This window comes from Rhamphochromis longiceps, linkage group LG18 (assembly GCF_057381845.1).
Source record: "Rhamphochromis longiceps isolate RC_006_pf linkage group LG18, R_longiceps_female_GT1.1, whole genome shotgun sequence".
NCBI lineage: Eukaryota > Metazoa > Chordata > Actinopteri > Cichliformes > Cichlidae > Rhamphochromis > Rhamphochromis longiceps.
Window position 1 is genome coordinate 23142113 of NC_140574.1, and position 19928 is coordinate 23162040.

Genomic DNA, 19928 nt, shown 5'->3' on the forward strand with positions numbered 1-19928 from the left:
TCAGCATTCATTTCACACGCCACACTGTTTGGTATGCAGTTAAGGTCAATGTAAAACATATAAAATAAGGCAAAACACTGAAAACTTGCAATGTTTTTGCCGCATACGCCGGTGAACGAATCCTATTTACGTGCTACACAGGCGCTACTCTTAAAAGGTCTGTCACTAACCAGCCATTGCATGACTTCCTGATGGAGATGAGATTTGTGACGCCAAATGAATTTCTCCTTGAGGGACAATAAAGTTGTGAATAGAATTGAAAAGCGAAGTAATGGGGTAGAAAAACTGCATTTGTCCTCTGCCTCAGAACTGAAATCAGTCGGGGAGTCTGTCTCGGTAAGTGAAGAGATGAAATGCTTGTCAAGGGTAACAGACTTGTGCACGGACGCCTTTCACCAATGACTAGCCATTACTCTCACCCCTGTCAAGCAAACACTTCATCCAAACTGGCATCCTTCAGTGCTGCGGAGACAGAGTAATCATGAAATGCCACAGACAAATGTGGAGGTGCATTCAAGAGCCATGTCAACCAGGCAGGCCCGGCACCTGCACACACACACACACATTAAAGACTGCAGAATGCTCCTGCTGAATCAGGCCTAATCCTCCGGCTTTTAAATTTCCCCTCTGTGATTTGTGACGATGGAATAGAGCCACAAGTTTCCTGGACATCGTCCCTTTACCATCCTGCATGGTAAAGGTCTTCATAGCAAAGCTGTTTCACTAAAGCAATAAAGATGTTCTTTCAAAGGCAACTGGCATATGGAGGCACGCCAAAACCTTTTCTTTTATTGGACGACTAGCGCTGACAGCAGGGTTTAAATAGGTGGCACAAGCACCGGGCTTATTTGCAGGGAAATTTAAAATCATTAAGTCTGCTAATGCGGAATTACTCACATAAAGACTATTTTAAGTTTACTAGCTGCCGGTGAGGTTGTAATTAACAGCAGTGCTTGGAGTTGAACACACAAGAACGCAGGGGTAATGTTTGCATTGTGAACCTAGTTTGTTGTTTAGTTTTAAACACAGTGTATCCAAATAAAGCCTTGGGGGGTTGGGACTGCTATTAGCGTTGTGGGTATTTGATCAGCAATCATGCTGCTGAACAGTAGGATTCATCCTCTATGCAACATGAACTAAAGTGTATGAGTTTACATCTAATAGCTATAGACTGACAGTGCTATCCTTAAAGCCACAATCGGCTAAGAAACCTGAGCTAACTTTATCAAATCCAGTCTTCTGCCACACAGCGTGTACCATAATGACATAATGGTACTAAAAAAGGGATTGCAGTATATGACAGCTATACAGATGCAATTTTTCTGCCTCCATGAGCATTCGCATTGGCTTTATTACACCAATTAAACCAAAGCCATATGATTTTATGCTTTACAAGACCTCCAATCAGAATGATTTTGGCATCACTTCATCCAAAATTAACTGATGGAAACCTACACTTTCTTCAAAGAGAAGGGTTTTTTGTTTGCTTGTTTTACTCCACGAGTTGAAAATACCTCAGAGAGCAGCCAAGTGCTGCTGTGGAGGAGCATGGATTATTCTGTCAAACATTTAATGACATCTAACTGGACGCTTCAAAACAAATGGTATCCCCTCTTTCACCAAGTCCTGATTAGTCAGTTTGTCTCCTGCTTTATCAGCCCTCTTGTCAGTCAACCTTATCCTCCTAATGACTCCTGTCAGTCAGGGATGTAACTGTCAACCCGTGTCAATGGCTGCACGTCGTCCTCCCGTGACTTGATAACGAGCTGTGCACGTCAAAGCACTTGGCCATTTTCAGCGCAAATGTTTGCACGCGCCTCATCTTGAAATGCGCCGAAATTTCAACAGGAGAAACTTCTGCAACGCCCGATGATAAGAACGAGTTAGCTGTTCGGAAGGAGAACAGGGCTGACCCAGGGGAGAGCGAGGTGGCGGCGGCGGCGGCAGCAAAACCTCGTTTGCATAAGGGAGGAGGCCGGGGGGGGGAGGGCTGAAAATGAAGGTGAAGATCTCTTCAGATGTGGCAGTTGTGATGAAAAGAGAAGCAAATGACTGAAGACAAGAGGTGGAGAAGAGAGGTAGTGGAGCAGCGTGCATTATTCATCCCTGCTGACACATCAGAATCTCTGATTCATCTGGAGAAGGGCATCAGTCAAGTCAAAACCTATCTCTGAGCCTTCACTCATGTGTACGCACGGGAACACAGACCCATGAAGAAAAGACACACTCACATAACCGCAAGTGACCCTTGTGGTCGAAGAAAGGATCATAATGGGTCTGGTTTAAGAGACGCATCTTTACATAACTAGATTATAGTGCAGGTTTCAACTGTTAAAGCAGCTACCTAATACTTTTTTGTGTACTTTAATTATTTGTACACATCATCAATTTTAAAGTAGGGCAGCTGTGGCTCAGGAGGTACAGCAGGTCATGTACTGACTGGAAGGTTGGTGGTTTAATCCCTGGGTGCTCCAGTCTGCAAGATGCTGTTTGAAGTGTGAATGCTACATAAAAAAAGGTCCTGATGTATAAAGAGCTCTGAATGTTTGACTCGAGTAGAAAAGCACTATATAAGAACCAGTCCATTACACAATAAGCATGTCTCGACGCACTCTTGGAGCCAGTTTTGAACTTTTATCATTAGATGTGGTGATGAAGCCATAAAGTGGTCATTTAGTATGTGATTGTTGATAATTGTGTGTGTGTTTCTTTGCAACTAATGTCGTCATATGAATAATCTGATGGCTGGACGATTACCAAAATGAACATATAAAATACCACAGAATATACTTCCTACATGCTATAGAAAGGCTCAGCCACCTCATTTAACCATTTATGAATTAGATTAGCTCAGAAATACTAATTCGACCACCAGAATTTTGAAAAGCATTAATGCTATGCTACGATGATATGATAATAAGGAAAGCTGGTTTAATGCCCAGCCATACTAAAGATAAGGGTTAGATTTGGATATAAAACAATATAGTTTTAGTGTGCATCCTGATAGTCCCTCATTCAAGTTTCATTCCAGTTATTAGGTCAAAAAATAGATGTTTTGATTTTTAAAGGGTATTGTTTTGAGTAATGCGGTGCCTCCAACCACATTACACAGGCGTATCGGCTTCATTCTGCATGCTGTATATGAATTGCTTTCAGGAGCATATAAATAAACAGAGGCAAAGCAGACAAAAGCTCACTGTTTGGAAGGCTTTGAAAAGGTCAATTAATATCTATTCCTAGACAACAACAAGTTGTTTTTTCCCTCCTTCTTGTAATACAGGTGGCTACGCTCCCAGCATCAAAGTCGCACGCCTTTATGTTCTCCTTCCTTCCTTCCTTCCTTCCTTCCTGGTAATGGAGGGTAGGCACAGAGCCTGGCAAAATCCAAAGATGGGCATAGCATGTAACACAGGGGAAGAACGTAAGAGAGCAGAGCAGTTAGGGTGACGCTGCAGCGAGAATGTGGGATTGAGACTTCAATGAAGCCTTTGACTTGGAAACCAAAGCTGCTCCAGTGGGAGCACACGTCACCCGGCATATTAAAGTCTGGATGGATCTTACAGTGGTATCTGTTCAGAGGGAGCAGAAAACCATTGAGGCCCATGGTTGAACCCTTAGAAATGCTATTTAAAGAGTACATGCCATCACTGATTTCATAAGCTACCGCTCCTAACAGCGCGTAGATGAATACCTATGGGGCCAAGAATCTCTTGACTCTTGGAAGAGAAAATCTGATCTATTTCCAGCACACAGAGGTAATCAACCAGTCCAGTTATTCTGCTTCCACCATAATGACTTCCTTGTCATAATGATGCAAATATACACATTGCTTGCCATCTTATGAAGGTGCATAGTGTAGCCTTCTGTTAAACACAGAGTGGAGCTGAAAAGACGAGAGGGAAAAAATCGGGAGGGGATCTGCTAAAGAGAGGAATCCATGCATAAAAACGACTGATTAAAATAATTAGGGATGTGGAAATGGTCTGGAACAATAACCAGCAAACACAAGGTGCCCCAGGGAACATTTCCCATCTGTGTGTGAGGAGGAAGACCTCCCTCAAATTCACCACGACAGCGTGATTTTCTAGTTTACAGAGGCCACACAACGGAAACCCAGAAAAACTAAACAGGCCCTTGAAGTTTACATGATTAAATCCCAAACGGGCAATAGCCATCGGAAAATGTGTCAGGATGAATCGACGTATCATTAAATTACATTCTGCCTGCACGCGTGACTGGCTGTGTTAACAGTCAAAACCTTGTGTTTATAATTATAGACATCTGAGAGGTCTATGGACTAGAAACACTGCCTATATGTGCAGATGGGCTTGTTTTAAGTAATGTTGGAGAGTAGCAGATGCAGCAGCAGCAGAACCACTCTATTGTCTAGGAACCAGTCCTGCTAAATAAGTCCATCCGCTTTGCCACCTGGTGCCTTCCATACCATAAATGATTCACAAATACTGGTATAATAGCCTGTATAGATTCATAATGTGTCTGCGAGGGCCCCTTTGAGCATGCTGACATAATGACATTATCATAGTGTTATATTTACTTTGGCGTGGCATCAGTGAAATTTAGACACAATAGAAACAGAACTAAGAGTTTTCTTCCTTTTTTCTTTCTTTTAAAAAATATCCTTGGCAGATATACAAGATGCCTGTGTTACATAGATTTGATCATAAAGATGAGCTCTTTCTTGTCTGAGTCTACTGTTTATATTTTTCTTTCTTTTTCTTTTCTTCTTCTTTTTTTAATAGTCTTTAAAAAAAACGGACTCAACATAGACTCGTCGCGCCTGGAGAGCGCTTTAAAGGGCCATCAAAATAAAAGCCACTTTTAATGACAGTTGATGAGGAACAAAGGCTTTGCCAGTCTGCCCGGGTCCCTCATGCTGCCCAGCCAACAATAAGGAGGAGGGGGTGATGAAGAGGGACGCGCACTCACAGCGTTGTTGCCAACCAGCCTGATCTGCACAACCTCGTTTTTTTGTGTGTGTGTGTTTTTTTTTTTTACCCAAACGCTTGAAACAAAATCTGAAGTGATGCTGCAGCTGCTGAGTAAAAGAGAAACACCACAAAGAAACACCCCGGGAAAGACTGAGCGGTGAAATTCCATCCGGGCTGGGATCTACTCTTGCCGCTTTAGTTTCCAAAAGGCTAATCGACAAGTAAAAATGTAACCAGCCTGGGTGGGGTGCACGACTGCAAACATTAACTGTTAAAATAAATATACATATGTATAAATGGATGGTGCGGGTTACCTCGGTAGGAAGTGCTCCGTCTTCCTTACTGTCTGGTAGATTCATGTGGGTGGATTTGCAGCTGGAAGCTTCCTTAGAAACAGCAAGGATAAATGTAATCCAGTGGCAGCTCCACTCAGATGAAGGTCTTCCTTTGTGGAGGGTGCATGCACACATCGCCGGCGTTTCCCCCCCCCCCACACACCGTCCTGGCTGTCCACCGACCTCTCGGAGCGCAGCGGGTCACGGCTGCTCCTCAGCCCTTTTGTCGGGAGAGCATTGCTGATCGGGCGGCCTCAGATACTGCTGGTTGATGTCATTGATACTCCCTGCCTTCTTCCTTAATGCCCTCCTCCTTCCCTCTCCTCGCCTACCCCTCCCAGCTCTCTCTCTCTCTCTCTCTCTCTTTCATGCACACACCGGAGCACTCCCCCCACCCCTCCCTCTTACACATGACGTGATGCAGGCAAGATCTCCAATAGCAACCGTATCCCCCATCACCTCTATTACCCCCATTACTTCCCCACTTCAACCCCCACCTCCTCCAGCTCTCTCTGGTATCGCTGACTGGTGCAAAAGAGGCAGCAGCTGTGGCAGGTTGGTCTTGTGTATTAGTGACTGATTTATTTATTTATTTATTTGCCCCCACTTTGCTCCCCAAGGAGCTAAAATGAAGAGAAGCACCCTAGACCTCTTAGATTCCCATAACATAGCATCTAATTATAGCTGCTGGCAGGAATAAAGAGTGAGAGGCTCATAACGGCTCCCACTGAGCAGAACTCCCACACTAAATTACAGCTGGACTCTAAAATATTGTAGGGAAATACAAGTCCTGGTGAGATGTTAAGGAAATGCATTAATAATTCCACAGGAGGTAAATAACGCAGTAGCATCTGAGGACAACAGATGGAAGGAGTTTAAAAGTATTATTTATTGTTCTGGAGACAGACTCAGTAGCAAGTTTATAGGTTCACTTGCCTAAAATGAACAACTATTAAAGCCAACAACAGTGCAACAAATCCACGTTCATCAAGGTTATGGTCAGCTTTCATTTAAGCTGCTGATTTAGTTTTACCTTTACTTTAGGGTTACATCACTGGCTGAGCATCAGTATCAACCAATATTAATGAGAAGGAGTGTTCTGGTAGCAGCGGCTGATGTTTATCTCTTGATGCATACGTATACATCATATATACCAGTACTGATATTCTTGGCTATTTTAGGCTGGAGTTAGCAGTAGTCTATTATAAATGAGCTGTTCCTTATAATTTATTCAGTCCTGTTATATTAACAAAGGTGGATTCATTGATCATTTATATCAGTGGGGTCAAATGTGTGCACTTTTATCATTGGTTTTCTTAATCTACAGTACATATATATCAAAAATGGTTTTCAGGGGATTTAATCAATATCACAGTAGCAAAGGGTCGGTAAAAATATATGGAAGTGACTGCCGAACAGGTTAATGTAAGAAATGAATCAAATGAAATATAATTATCAGGATAAATGCCTGCAGTTAAACAATGTGTGTGTGTAATGTAACCAATTTGGTGTATTAGCTTATCTTCGTTTCTGGCGTTGCCCACAAATTTGATTTAAAATATCAATAAAAAAAAAAAAAAAAATGAAAAACAGGGCAACAAAGCACTATTCTTTAACCTGAAGCAAATTGAAATAGTTCAACATAGGACTTTGTTATATCTAGTTTAATGATCTGGTGCTATTTGGGTCACGCAGCATGACAAAAGCAACAGCCACAAGGGCAGATCGTGAGGTGTTGGAGTGTGGTGCTGGACGTTGGCATGGCACCTGAGGATGTCACGAAGGAGGTTTTATATTAACCTTTCTGCTGACCCCCATAGAAAACCCTGCAAAAAGACTCAGCGCCTCCCATCTACCAAGATTTCTTTTCCTCTTTACCTAAAAATGCACATTTAGTGCTTACATTTTCTTTCTTTTTTTTTCAAATAAATGCCATCCTCAACAGCTCATTCTGTTTCTCTATCGGTACAAAGACTTCTTTGTCAGAGTCAGACTCTCTGCTGAAAGAGACACAAAGAAAAAGAAAATCAACCCACCACCACCATTTCTGCCTGAGAGCTACATTTCTGAGCATTTCACATGATCTTAAAGGAACAAAAGACTTCTTGTCTGATTGATTTTCTTTGTTGCTAGTGACATCTAGTGGGAAGTTACTATTATATGATGTTACATTTACTTGAGGATGGAAATATGAACAAAGAAAATTCATGACTCCAGGTTTAGGTATGTCAGTATTTCTATGCCAAGTCTCTTCAGTTTGCAGAAGATAAGTTCCTAAAAGGAAGCCGAGCTTTGGGATTTCCTTTTTTTTTTGCCTTCAAGTACCAAAAATACACTTTCCTCTTCTATTTATCCCAATATTACCACTTGTAAATATCTTATATGAAGAAGGGCTACTTCCACAGTTATTATCTAACACAATAAGTTAATGACCATTTTTCCCTTTAACAGAGGGGTCAGGTCAGCCATGGGAGACCATGTGGATTACGTCAGTGTTCACAGTTTCTTATTTTATGACTGTTATGCAGGGTAGACGCTACATTTACCACCTGGTGTTTCTCGACTAGCTGCCACCACACTGCCCGACTTAATGTAGTTAGGTTAAGCTTTTATCGATGGATAGCTAATATTGTGTCTGTTACTATAAGAATAATGCCGTCTCTGTTGTCCGTGCGCCGTCTCTGCCAGTCACCCTGTGACCTGCCTGTCTGACTGTATAGCATTACAGTATTCCCATTTTCAGAGTGGAAGCTAGGCCAAAAGATCCCTAAAATTAGCAGAGTAAGTGGCCTGTCTCTAGCACTACCCTGCAGCAGTGACGTTAATTGCACTCTATTTATATTTTAAGAGTGCAGGACTCTGAAAGATCAAGTTTCTGTTATGCTTTATTTCAGGGTGCTGGAGTTTATGTGAGCTGTGGAAAGCCTGCGTAATGAGAGCTCGCAGATTTTGTTTTTGATACGTGTGCACTCCAAGATAATGTCACTTCCAGTGTCCAAATTAGATCATTTCATGGACCTGGCTGTCACAATGGCATGGTAAGGCTGTTATGTCCTGCTGCTATCACAATGCAAACGCTGCTGCCATGTGAGCAACAGCGCTCAGACTGAATAATTAAAATCAAGACATCGAAAACTGGGATTCATTTCCAGCTTTCCAGCCTAAGTCAAGAACAACTCTCATTCACATTTTTGCACACAGACAAGAGCCACAGGAACGCTGAGCCGACATACAGGGATTCTGTTGTGATACTGAATTTTATTCAGGCATCTCCAACACACTTTTAATCTTGAGTTATCGCAAATCTGCTGGGAAAGACAAAGGCAGCGACAGTTTAGAGCCTGAATATAAGGTGTTTAGGATCTTCCAGAGCCTCTTCAGTGTGTATTTCAACTTTTTAGTGGTGCTTAACACAGACTGACAAATAAAATATTGCTGAAAACACAAGAAAAACAACTAAATATAAGACTGAGATGCAGGAATGGCCAAAGAGCCATCTGTTCCTTTTTGTTTTCTGTGAACTGCATCTGATGTTAAAGGGAAAATTCACTGCAAGGCAAAAACCAACACATGATCCTCGACAGTTGATTTGTGCCTTTTTTTATAGCGACGAGAGCGCGCTCAAAGGTCCGTCGTTGTCCCCGCAAACGTCATGAGGCTGCTTCTTTTGCATTAACTTGGATGTCTTTCTTGTGGATTTCATAATCCTGGGAGGAGGCACGCAGGTACGCGTCAGGCTCTGTTAGAAACTGTTCATTCAGAAATAAGTAGAAATTAACAAAACATTCTTAGATTTAAATATTCAGAAGATACCAAATTATTGTTAAAGAAGCAGCCCCAATCATTTAAGTCATCATATTAGGATGAACATGTACAACAGAGGGGAAAAAACCCCAAAAAAACAAAAACAACATGTAAATCGTGTTCATGCAGCGACTTTTAGCTTCACAATTTTTGGAATAATATTAACAACTGCATAGGTTATCTTGTTTGGAGACTGGGGAGTGTTAAATAATGGCACCTGTCTCTTTTTTTTTTTTTTTTTTACTAAGTCAGACGGTGCAGCAGGCTGACAAAATACTGTCACAGTCCAGTCAATGTTCTCCTCAAGCTCAGAGGTTCATGTCTGTAACTTCATATTATTACTTTTGCTTGTAATCAGGAAGAAAACATTCATTGCTTTTGCCATTTTGCCACCGGTTTACAGTTTGTAACGGAACATTTGGCACAGTACTTTCAACACGTTCCCAGTGTCAGAGAAACATAACAGATGGTACACCGAATGCGAACAAGTAGAACCAGGCACAAAGAAAAGAAAAAAAAATGCCAGCGACTCGTTGAGTTTGTTCAAATATTTCCTTTCTGAATGAATCTGCTAAACAACAAGTGAGCTACCACAGTCACACTTCATTTTCATGCATGTTATCTGGCTACTTTGATCAGATGCTTTGTGTCAGTAAAAACGAGCCCATTTCTCATACACTTCAGCCACTAGCAAACCCACACAAACCCCCATCAGCTTGTACCGCTCCCTTTTTGCTTGTTTGTTTTAGAAGGAGACACTGAGAGGAGACGCAATAGAGTCTATATGATGTTAACGTTTCACCCGGCATTAAGTAGCAGTGGAAACCAACAATCACCTTAAAAGTCTGTTTTAGAATAAAGCAACAACTGACCAGACCTCTGGCAGACACTTAAGCCCAGAGGTTGGATGTTTATTGCTATTGGTTTGGTCTGATAAAAACGTTGGTTACAGTCAGCAGTGGAGCAGAAGTCAAGAGGAGACTTGTGTCGAGCAAAAAAACCCCCAAAAGAATAGTTTGTGTCAGGTCACAGTAAAGAATAGGCGAGAACGGGAAGAGTAGTTGCTGGGATGCCTCTTCATTAGAAGGGGGCGGTTGATGCAGAAGTGGAAGTCAGTGCAGCTCAATGAAAGCCTCCATCTCTTCAGAGATGAGTCCCCTGTAGGGCAGTCTGTGCTTTTCGATTGCACGTGCTGCCAGGCACTGAAGGGTGACGTAGTTTAGCGGGTAGAGGGCCGGGTGCCCGCTGCTGTGCTCATCCAACAGCTCGTAGGCCGTCTTCCTCTGTGCATTTGTGGCATCGAAGTGAGCTCCAGCCTTCATGAGGAGCGCTATAATCTCCGGACAACCGTTGTTAGCAGCAATGTGCAGCGGTGTGTTGTTCTCACAGTCCCGCGAATCAACGTCCGCGCCGCACTCTAGGAGCAGTGCAGCCACCGCCTGGGAGGGGAAGCGGCCTACCGGGTAGCGGCCGACAGATGTCGTTTCCTTGTCTACGGCCATGTGCAGGGGGGTGAAGCCGCTCCGCCCTCGGGGGTTCAGCTTTAGAAGTCGGTACACCGTGTGCTTCTTCTGGTGCTCCTGCTCCGGGCTGCACTCGAGCTTCTCCAGTAGAAAGATGAGGTGGAGGATGATGGAGAGGGCTTTGGTGAACTGAGGAGCTTCTGGGGGATTATCCCTCTGTGCCACAGCTCTCTCTACCTCCCTCACGCTTTTGCCCAACACAGTCATGAGATCATGGAAGGTGATGCGTGTTGACAGCGAGCCTTTTGCCCGGTCTTGAAGAACAAACGAGAAGAGCTCTGCAAAAGACAGGAAACTTGAGGCTGTCATGGGACTGAGAGGGTCCAGGTTGCTTTGCTGCATGTCTAAAGCGTACTTCCACAGACTTATGCAGCGCTCAAAGTTGCCCGAGTCAGCGTACACAGCTCCCCTATAGCGGATGTAATAAGACGTGTCTGGATGGGACGGGCCCAGGATGCGCTCGCGAATCAACAGGGCCTGCATCCTCATTTCGTCCGGGTCGGTGATCAAAGCCTCGAGTTCCTCTGCAGTGCACACCTCCTGTGCGCAGCCATAGGCGGGGATCGGGGGACCGGGTGGGGGCTTGGCAAGAGAACCGGTCTTTTCCCCTGGCTGCCTCAGCTCCATCGCCCTCCTCCAGTACCTCATGGCGCCCAACAGATCACGCTTTTTGTCCACAAAAGTAGCCCCTAGGAGTTCAAGTGCATCAATGCGCTCCTCTCTGGAGGTACGAGGCTGGTGGGCGAGGTACTCCACTATGTTGGTGTGACCCGTCACGCTTGCGGCCAGGAGCGGGGTCATCCCGTATCCGTCTCTCTCCATGCGGGCACTGCACTTCAGCAGCATCTTCATGATGTCCAGACTACCTGACTCGGCACAGTCGTGTAGGGCAGTGTTTCCTTTCACACTCTTGCGGTTAACATCCGCACCGCGATCCAGGAGGAACTTGGCTATCTCCTTGTGGCCCTTATAGCAGGAGATCATGAGGCAGGTGTGGCCGTGGCGGTTGGCGACCTCCATGTCGGCTCTGTGCTCCACCAGGTAGCGGACGATCTCCAGGTGACCGTCGAAGCAGGCAGCTCGGAGCGGCGTTGAGTTAGTTAGTGTTGCATTGTTTACTGAGGCACCGTGTTTCAGTAGCGTCTTCACCACAAGGAGGTGACCGGCTGCCGAAGCCGCCCAGAGCGGCGGAGCCCCCTCGATGGTCTCGCCGTCAAAGTTCACCGAACCCCCGAGTTCAACATTCGCTTTACAATGTTCAAGGAGGTAGTCCACCACCTCTAAATGTCCGTATCGAGAGGCTATCAGCAAAGGGGTTCCCCCCTGTGTTTTCTCCTCAGCCAAAGCCTCCAGCTCCTCTGGACTTTTGTTGCTCAGCAACTTCTGGATAAGTTTCAGCTTACCATCTCTGGCCGCGTTGAAAACCGCCGTCGATATATCCATGTTACAGGCTCTGTGCTGCCTCGCTGGGCTCCAACTCCATAACCACCCGCGGTTGGGGAAAAACGGCGCCGACTGGTTTTAAATAGCAGAGCGCTGAGATCTTAGTTTGGACTCGGTTTCTAGCTCACATCTTTCTGCCATTTTGAGGGTGCTGTCAAGATGGCGTCTATGTTGTTTACGATGACGGTGAGGCATTGTGGGTGATGTAGTGTTGGGGGAATTTCCAGTTCTCAAGAGCAGGAGGCGTTTCCTGGAAGATAAACTACATTTCCCGTGATGTGTGTCAGTTAAAGAGCTGCCAGCTGATGGGTTCGTTTGTTGTGGCGATCGCACCAACAAAGCGCAGTGTTTCCAGCTGATTCCGCGCTTACAAAGCAAGTATACCCGAAAAGAGTTGTAATGAAAACGGTAGCGGCTACTTATAATAAAAGTCGGTGTAATCCACCCGCTGGTAGAACATATGCTGTGTTTGATATATAGTTTAGTCTCACAAAACTGTACACCGTTATTATACAGTACTGTGCAGAAGCCTCGAGCCGCCCTTCATTTCTTTATATTTTGCGAGGAAAAAGTATATATACAAAAACAAACAAAACTTCGAACAGAATCAATATTTGTTTTGCTTTTCAACTCAGCCTTAATTGAGCTTTCTTTCAATTTCTTTAAGTAGTATTCAGGAATAGGACAATCAAAGCTCTTATCCGGATGTTTTGGTTCGTTGTCACGCTAAAAAATAAAATTGGCACCAATCAGTTTCTTTCCATGTGGTATTACATGGTGGATGAAAATCGTTCTCCATGTTTTATTGATGTCTTCTTCATACATATTAATGATGATTTGAACAAAAAAAAATAAAGAAGGGAAATTTGGATGCAAATATGCATTCATCACTCCATCAGACCTGCTGCCCCTGATTTTCAGTCCAGGTGCGATCTGGCGTACGTCAGCCTTCCCCCTGTTTCCCTTCCTTAAGAATGGCTTCTTGACAGCCAACCACTGAGTCCTCGTGATGATGTGTCATTGAACAGCAGGTGGATGAACCAAAGGATCAGACGCATCTCTCAGGTTCTGTGTCAGGTCATTGCTGGATTTTCTTTCTGCTTCTTAAGAATATGACTTTCAGATACTGTTCATTTGCTGTAAATAGTTCTTTCGTCCTCCACTTGGTCTGGTTTCCTCAAACATTTTAAGGACACCCTGCACATCCTGCCCAGATGTCACATTTGTGCCTGAAAGTTCCCTGGGGCTCACCTTGTTACCTCTGTGAGATCTTCTTATGCATTTTTCATAGAGTCAGTCAAAGTAGTTGTTGTTTTTGTGACAGTCTGAGAGCAACAAAGCACCAAAAGAGACCATTTAAAATTTGTTCTCTAGTTCATCCCTTAAGATATGTATCTTAGGTCAGTTTTGAGAAAAAACGATGAAAAATAAATAAATAACAATAAAAATAAACAAAACAGATAAACAAAAAACTCCTGTTGCAGGCAGCTGAAATGTTGGATTCTCCTCCTTTAGACAGCTGCGTCGTGCCAAACTGTGACTGTCTGCATGCACATTTTGAATGTGCATGAATCCTACCAGCTCTTAATTCAAATCAGGAGTTTCAGTCAGTCTGAATTAAATAGCATAATATTCTAAATCTAATGATTATCACCGAATAATCAAATGACAGAATCCTATCTCACAGGCAGCGAGGCCTCCTGCACTGTGAGCAAACAGTCACCATCATCCCCTACTTGCCATATGACTACATATTACTTTGGAAGATTATTACTTAGGTTAATGTTATGGGGATAACACAGTTTTAAATTTGACAGCAGGGATGAGATTCATTTTTAGTTAAAAAAAAAAATCCAAATGAAAACAGTAAGGAGCTGGAAACCTACACCACTGATCCCAACAGTTGTTAGGTCACATCACTCTGTCCTCCTACTCAACGCCAGGGGCCAGAATATTGACTTAAATGTTCAGTGCCAAAATCTGTAGCCTACGTGCTTCATATGACTTTATCTTATTTGTAAAGTGGAAACTGGAAACATATAACATATGTATAAATACACTGTGGCATGGAGAGTTGCTATAGCTGATGGTTAAAACATTAAATGAATTCAGAGGATAAATGCTGCTACACGGCAGTCATTTTCAGTCCTTGCATACAGTAAAACATGAAGAGGAAACACAGTCTGAATGCAAATAAAAGCTTCCACTGTGCTTCTCTTTTAAAGCCTCTTAAAAATATCATTTCCAGTCTGTCTCATGAAATCATAAAAGTAAAATTTGGGGGGGGGGGGGGGAGACATTATTTGGTCAAATTAATTAAAGCTTTTATGCTTACATAAGTGTTTGTTTGTTTTTTAAGTCGTCAGAGCTGAATATTTTTTTTAAAAACCATCTGACTGTGCTGCAAACAGTCTGTTAATGAATAAGGAGATTTTTGATGGACCCTGGTTGCCGTGTGGAAATGTCTTTATGCATGTGTGAGAAGATTTTCCAGCGAGACCCGCAAACCTCAAACCAACAACTGCACTCACAGAAACAATCAGGACTTTTAATTTCTGCTTTTGATTACCTCAAGTTAAAAACAAAAAAACTCTTCATCTTCATTTGATTGTGTAGGCTGTTGTTGAGCTCTGGATTTTTTTTTCCAGTTAGGAGGTTATTAGATGGTTCAAGTTTCATAATTTCCCTTCTTGAGTATTACCACTACGGCAGCTAACACACTTAATTTTCTTTCAGTTTTATTGCTCTGCTCTTGAGTTTGTAGGAAATGCATCTCCTTTTAGCTTACAGATGAATGTTTCCCACAGGCTTATATCAGTGAAGAAATAGGGGTCATCACTCTTGTGCACAAACTTGAGCGTCGTCTCCCAAGTTTTTACATTTTTAATGAAATCCTGGATTATTTTCTGCTCTGGGTCACCAAACTGTCTGCCTGATATATCGGGGGGCAGGTGGTGATTGAAACAAAGGCTGTCTCAGCACTTATTTTATAAAAATGAAGTGACGTTTTGATGATTTAGCTCACTTGCATGTCATTCTGCTGTTGCACCAGCAGAGGAGGCAAAAGTCCACGTTTAATATTTTTTCTTTTTCTTTTTTAGTAGTGGGACTTCTGCCATGTATGTCTGCCAAATGTACAAGTGTGGATTGCAGTGTGTCTTCTACATTTTTTTTTTATTATCCTATAGTAGCACAAATACATTTCCACTTGTCAACCCAAATGTTGAACTCATAAATCGAGACCTAACCTCCCTGTGCAGACGGATTATTTCCAGAGAAAGACAGTGTGTGCCAGTAACAGAAACTCACTGGAGGACTGAATAGGAAACATGCTTTTAAAATTAAACAGGGATTTTGAATGCACACAGAAACAATATTGGGGTTGGGGGGGTATTTGGAATCAAAAGGCTCACAAATGACACCCAGCTTGTGCCTGGCTCAGAAGACCCCACCTGAGGGTTGTTTGCAATAATTTAAAACTCGAGTGAGAAAATGAGAGGTTTATTATCATTTCTGGGGATTTCATGTGATCCTGGGGATTAATTCAAAGACAAAAACCACAGACAAAAAGTGCAAGGCGAGACAAAAGCCCTAGCATGGTTTTTATTCGTGAGTTCAAAAGCATATCACAAAACAACACTCATATCAACATTACATTTACTAGCAATTAAAATCGAATATCTTCCCTATATATAAATTCTCTCAAGCACACAGAGCCATTATTAATTTCCACAGTGACGTGCAAATGCTTACAGATAATATCACCGCATTCATTACGAAACAATAAGCAGCTCCAACTTAAACAAGATTGCATACCAACTGATATGACACTGAGCCACAATACAACGCTCATCGGTGAGAGTAAAACTGTTTGTAACTCAATACTCAAAGAGAAATACGCACAAACGAGGATCACAGCCCCACTGTTCACATAGTCACTTCACTGATAAGCCTATAGGTTATTGTGGGCTGCCCCTAATTTTGAATTTGAAGAATTGGCAAAGCGAGACTTTAACAGAGACCTTCATTTTTTTCTGTGCGCATATATAACCCAGTGTGGAAGAAACATCTTCCTTGTCATCTGTGTGCTTGCTCCTGTCCAGTATTTGTCAGAAGGGCGAGGTGGGATAAAAAGACTGGGGGCCCTCAAGGTGTGGACCAGCTCGTGTCCGCCAGTCTTGACAGGGGCTCCCTAGAGGCCTGCGAGCAGCTCACTGAGCAGCACTTCTCTTTCTCCAAGAAGCACATCTCTCTTCAGGCTGGTTCCTTTGTTCACTACCTTTACTTTCAAGGCCAGAGTCTTTACCTGTGCCTGAGGCAGAGCATCGAAAAAAAAGTCTTCATTGAACACCGGATTCCTGCTGTTCTTAATGATGGTGCTCCTTTGTTTCTGCTTCTTACCAGGATTCAGGTAGAGTGCTACGCAGCAGTTGATGCTTTTAAGGTCTGTCTGCCTGTCGTAAAGGGCCTCAGCTGCGAGCACGCGCACCCTCAGCCGGGCTGCCTCCCTGTCATAGTGAGTGCTCAGCCTCAGTTTCCCCCCCTTGTTGAGGTTTATAGTGTGCTCGCGCTGACAGAGGTCCGATGCCGCTGCTCCCCTCAAGCCACCGCTTTTACATCCACGGAAGGCGGGAGAGGGAGGGCAGCGCATTCGGCGGCGCTGCATGTTGGGGCTGTTGTCTGCTGAGCTGCATTCATCAGTGGAGAGGGAACTGTGGCGTGCCAGGGAGCGTTTGGCACGAGACACCTTGGGGGAGAGAGGAAAAGCAACTGTAAACATACAGAAATAAGCCACTAGCTGAATCAAACTAGGAGGAAAAAACTGTTACACACTCACTGATGATTTTGAATTATACATCGTGGCCATACATGAGCATATAGAGCACAAGTCCTCACCTTGGCTTGTGTCTCCTGTGTAATAGAGCGCAGGAGAGAGGCAGATCGGGAAAGGAGAGGTGAGTTAAAGGGAGATGACTCGGCTGAGGAGCAGGTGTCACTCTCACCACCGCTGAAATAGCGGTAGGGGTTGGGGTCAGCCGGGGCCAGTAGGGTTCCCCCTTGGGAGCGCCTCTGGGAGTTTGGGGAGGTGAGAGGGCTGCTGGGGTCGCTGTGGAAAAGGCTCTCCTTGCGTCGGGTATGAGGAGACTCCATCAGGGTGGAAAAGCCATAGGAGGTCTGAGCCTTTGGGACATATGGCAGAGACATTGCAGTCTGTGACTGTGGGTCAGCATTAGTGTTTACATCAATACCGACCCTGTCCATAGATCCAGCACCAGGCTCATCAGCGCTCTCTATCTGGATGATGTGCCGGTTGGCTGATTTCTGGAGATTGCGGGAAAAGAGGCGAGGGCTGCAGGGGTTCTTGCCGCTCCTAGCTCTGGGGCTCTGGCTGCAGATGGCATGGTCAGAGGCTGAGGGTCTGATTTTGGAGCAGTGCTGAGTTTCTGGGGTGACAGATTCTTCTGGGGGGCAGCAGATAAGTTTGGGTGGGATGAAGAAATCGGGAATCTTCTCTGGAGTGAGTACATTGGCATACACAGAAACAGGAATGGCCTCTATTGTCTGCGGAGGCTGGGATTGAGTCCCACTGCGGAGCTTCTCCAGTAGCCACATGCCTACTCAGACGCCCCAGCTAACAGTTTTTCTATTAAGAGAAGAGTGATGCACAGAAAAGGCAGATAGAATCAAAAGAAACGCATCCATTGATCGGAGTTCAAACGTGGGTTCCCAGAAGACATTAACCCTAGATCAAATTTGTTTTGCCCTTTACACCTCAGTAGAAAAATACGCTTCAGATTCAGCGGGTGAGTGAAATGATGACTAAACCTTTAAACCAGAAGTAGCATTAAAACAAAACAATAAAAAAAACCGCTTATCTAACCAGCTACAAAGAAGACTTTAATGAATGTGGAATTAGTGAGAACACGAGCTAAAATTAAATTTCATCTAGATAATTTAAACGAACAATGCGAAAAAAAACGTTTTCATTAAGTTTAACTATTTTTTCATCACTCCGCAGTCATTTAAATCACCGAAAACGCAAATATTCAAAGTAATATTAAAAATGCATGCGCAAAGACGAGTCTAAATAACTTTTCTCCACCAGATAAAGCCAAGTTAAGTCCCGCTGCGGCCGAGTAAACCCACCTGTTGGCTGTATGACTCTTTCGCTTCAAAAATTCTGATCGCTGGCGCGCGGACTCGCTCAACCTTTCCAGACACTCTGTGCGTAAAAGGTATTTTCCCGACAGTTGGAGCCCAAGTGTGATCCACTACCCTCGCCAGTGGGAAAGGGCTGTTAGACCAGTCGCTCTCGTTTTATATGATGGGGTCTCTGACTTCTGAGCCAATGAGATGATCGTGAAGCCTTCCCATGATATTTACCATGAAACTGTTCCCAGCGCAGGCATGGAAGGGGAGGGTGGCAGTGGGGGTACTCATTTTGAAAGCTGTTGCTTCATCACCCACAAAGTGTTGCAAATTATGTGGGTTTTATATCTCACTGCTTCGTTGGATTTTAGAGAGAACACTGTGATTGCATTTGGCACTCACGTGAGAGCTAGTCTCTAATGGACTGTGAGATAGTGCACCGTGTATTACATGGGTCTAATGCATGCAAACAGGGGACCTTAATTGGACTTCCTGATGGCAAACTGAGCGTTATATGGTCTGACAATATGCTGCATTTATACCAACCATCTGAAACTCATTTCCCAGTGATGATGCAGGGGAAAGCTCGCGCAGAGAAACTGAAGTAATATATATTTTAAAAAGAGAGAAAGAAAACATAATGAAAAACAATTTTAATGACCATCAGAAAGCAAGTTAAACTGAGGCAAATGACCACTTAGCTCCTCCTTTCTATGCATCACATTCAACTAATGAAAAAGACCTCACAGTATTACATTTTGAAGCTTAGGCATTGAATATTTCTCTAAAATCCCACTGTTTAACCATGGACTGAGTCTGATATACTGCCAGAGAACAAGAGCTCGGATCCAATGACTCTCTGCTCTCTGTACCAAAAACTCTGACATAGACCTGTGACAAAGCTGTCTTCTGTTTCTCTCGAGATGGAACTCCTGTTGATCTGAGGAAGGCAAATCAAAGGAGAACATCAGATGAATGAAGCACAGGATACTTAGAGCTGAAACAACATGTTGAAAATATTGGCTGACAAAACCCCCAAAAAGAAAATAACAAAACAAACAAGCTTTATTATTATTATTAATAATAATAATAATAATAAACGTACAGGTACAAATATTCACTGCTTTACTTTCTAACCTGCCAAGATGTTTGGCCTCTCTTCATCTCCTCTAATAGCAGCATCTTCACTTTGTTGGACTTAAGTTGTAGAAATTTTCAAACCAATTAACCAATCACCAAATCAGGAACGAATCAGGAATCAAGGACGATCATCAAATTACTTTAGTATGTTTGAGTTAAGTAAAATTTTATTTCGATTTTATTTCTTATTTCTGTAGCACTTTTAAAGACAAATATCACAAAGTGCTTCATAACAAAATACCAGACCTTTAAAAAAAAACACTGTAAAAACAGTATTGCTAGTAGTACTTTTCAACATTCATCCCCCCAGTTTTTTTGACTGTGTCAGTTCACGATTTTCTCTATTTTTTCTCACTGTTTTGGATTTTATTTATATTTTCAAATTGCCACAGTTTATAAAGCTTTCAAATAACTCACAGTCTCTTCTTTTCTTAATGTAGTTGATTTAAATTTTCATTATTGAATGGCAAAAATATCTCCTCTGCTATGTGTGAGCTGGGGTATGAATGCAAATGAATGGACTATAGTAAAACAACAACCGAATTATACATTTATTTCGTGCTCTTGAAAGCTAAAAATAAAGG

The 19928-nt window shown here is 43.2% G+C and overlaps 3 protein-coding genes across 3 annotated transcripts in view; all 3 read right to left on the reverse strand.

Annotated features, from left to right (window-relative positions):
* LOC146648285 (receptor-type tyrosine-protein phosphatase S-like) overlaps positions 1 to 5597 on the reverse strand; it is a 70201-nt gene extending 64604 nt beyond the window's left edge. The window contains exon 1 of the mRNA XM_085389215.1: positions 5264 to 5597. The gene's annotated coding sequence lies outside the window, so the exon portion shown is untranslated. The remainder of the gene's footprint in view (positions 1 to 5263) is intronic.
* A 2925-nt stretch (positions 5598 to 8522) lies between these two features.
* On the reverse strand, positions 8523 to 12235 carry fem1a (fem-1 homolog a). The gene has a single exon (XM_085389207.1). It carries the CDS (start codon positions 12052 to 12054, stop codon positions 10201 to 10203), a length of 1854 nt encoding a protein of 617 aa, XP_085245333.1. The 5' UTR covers positions 12055 to 12235; the 3' UTR covers positions 8523 to 10200.
* Positions 12236 to 15651: 3416 nt separating this feature from the next.
* Positions 15652 to 18336, reverse strand: LOC146648287 (C2 calcium-dependent domain-containing protein 4C-like). The gene is made up of 3 exons (XM_085389208.1): positions 18202 to 18336; positions 16951 to 17698; positions 15652 to 16801 (listed from the first exon to the last, which is right to left on the reverse strand). The coding sequence occupies exons 2-3, from the start codon at positions 17665 to 17667 to the stop codon at positions 16247 to 16249; spliced, it is 1272 nt and encodes a 423-aa protein (XP_085245334.1). The 5' UTR covers positions 17668 to 17698; positions 18202 to 18336; the 3' UTR covers positions 15652 to 16246.
* Between the last annotated feature and the right edge of the window lie 1592 nt (positions 18337 to 19928).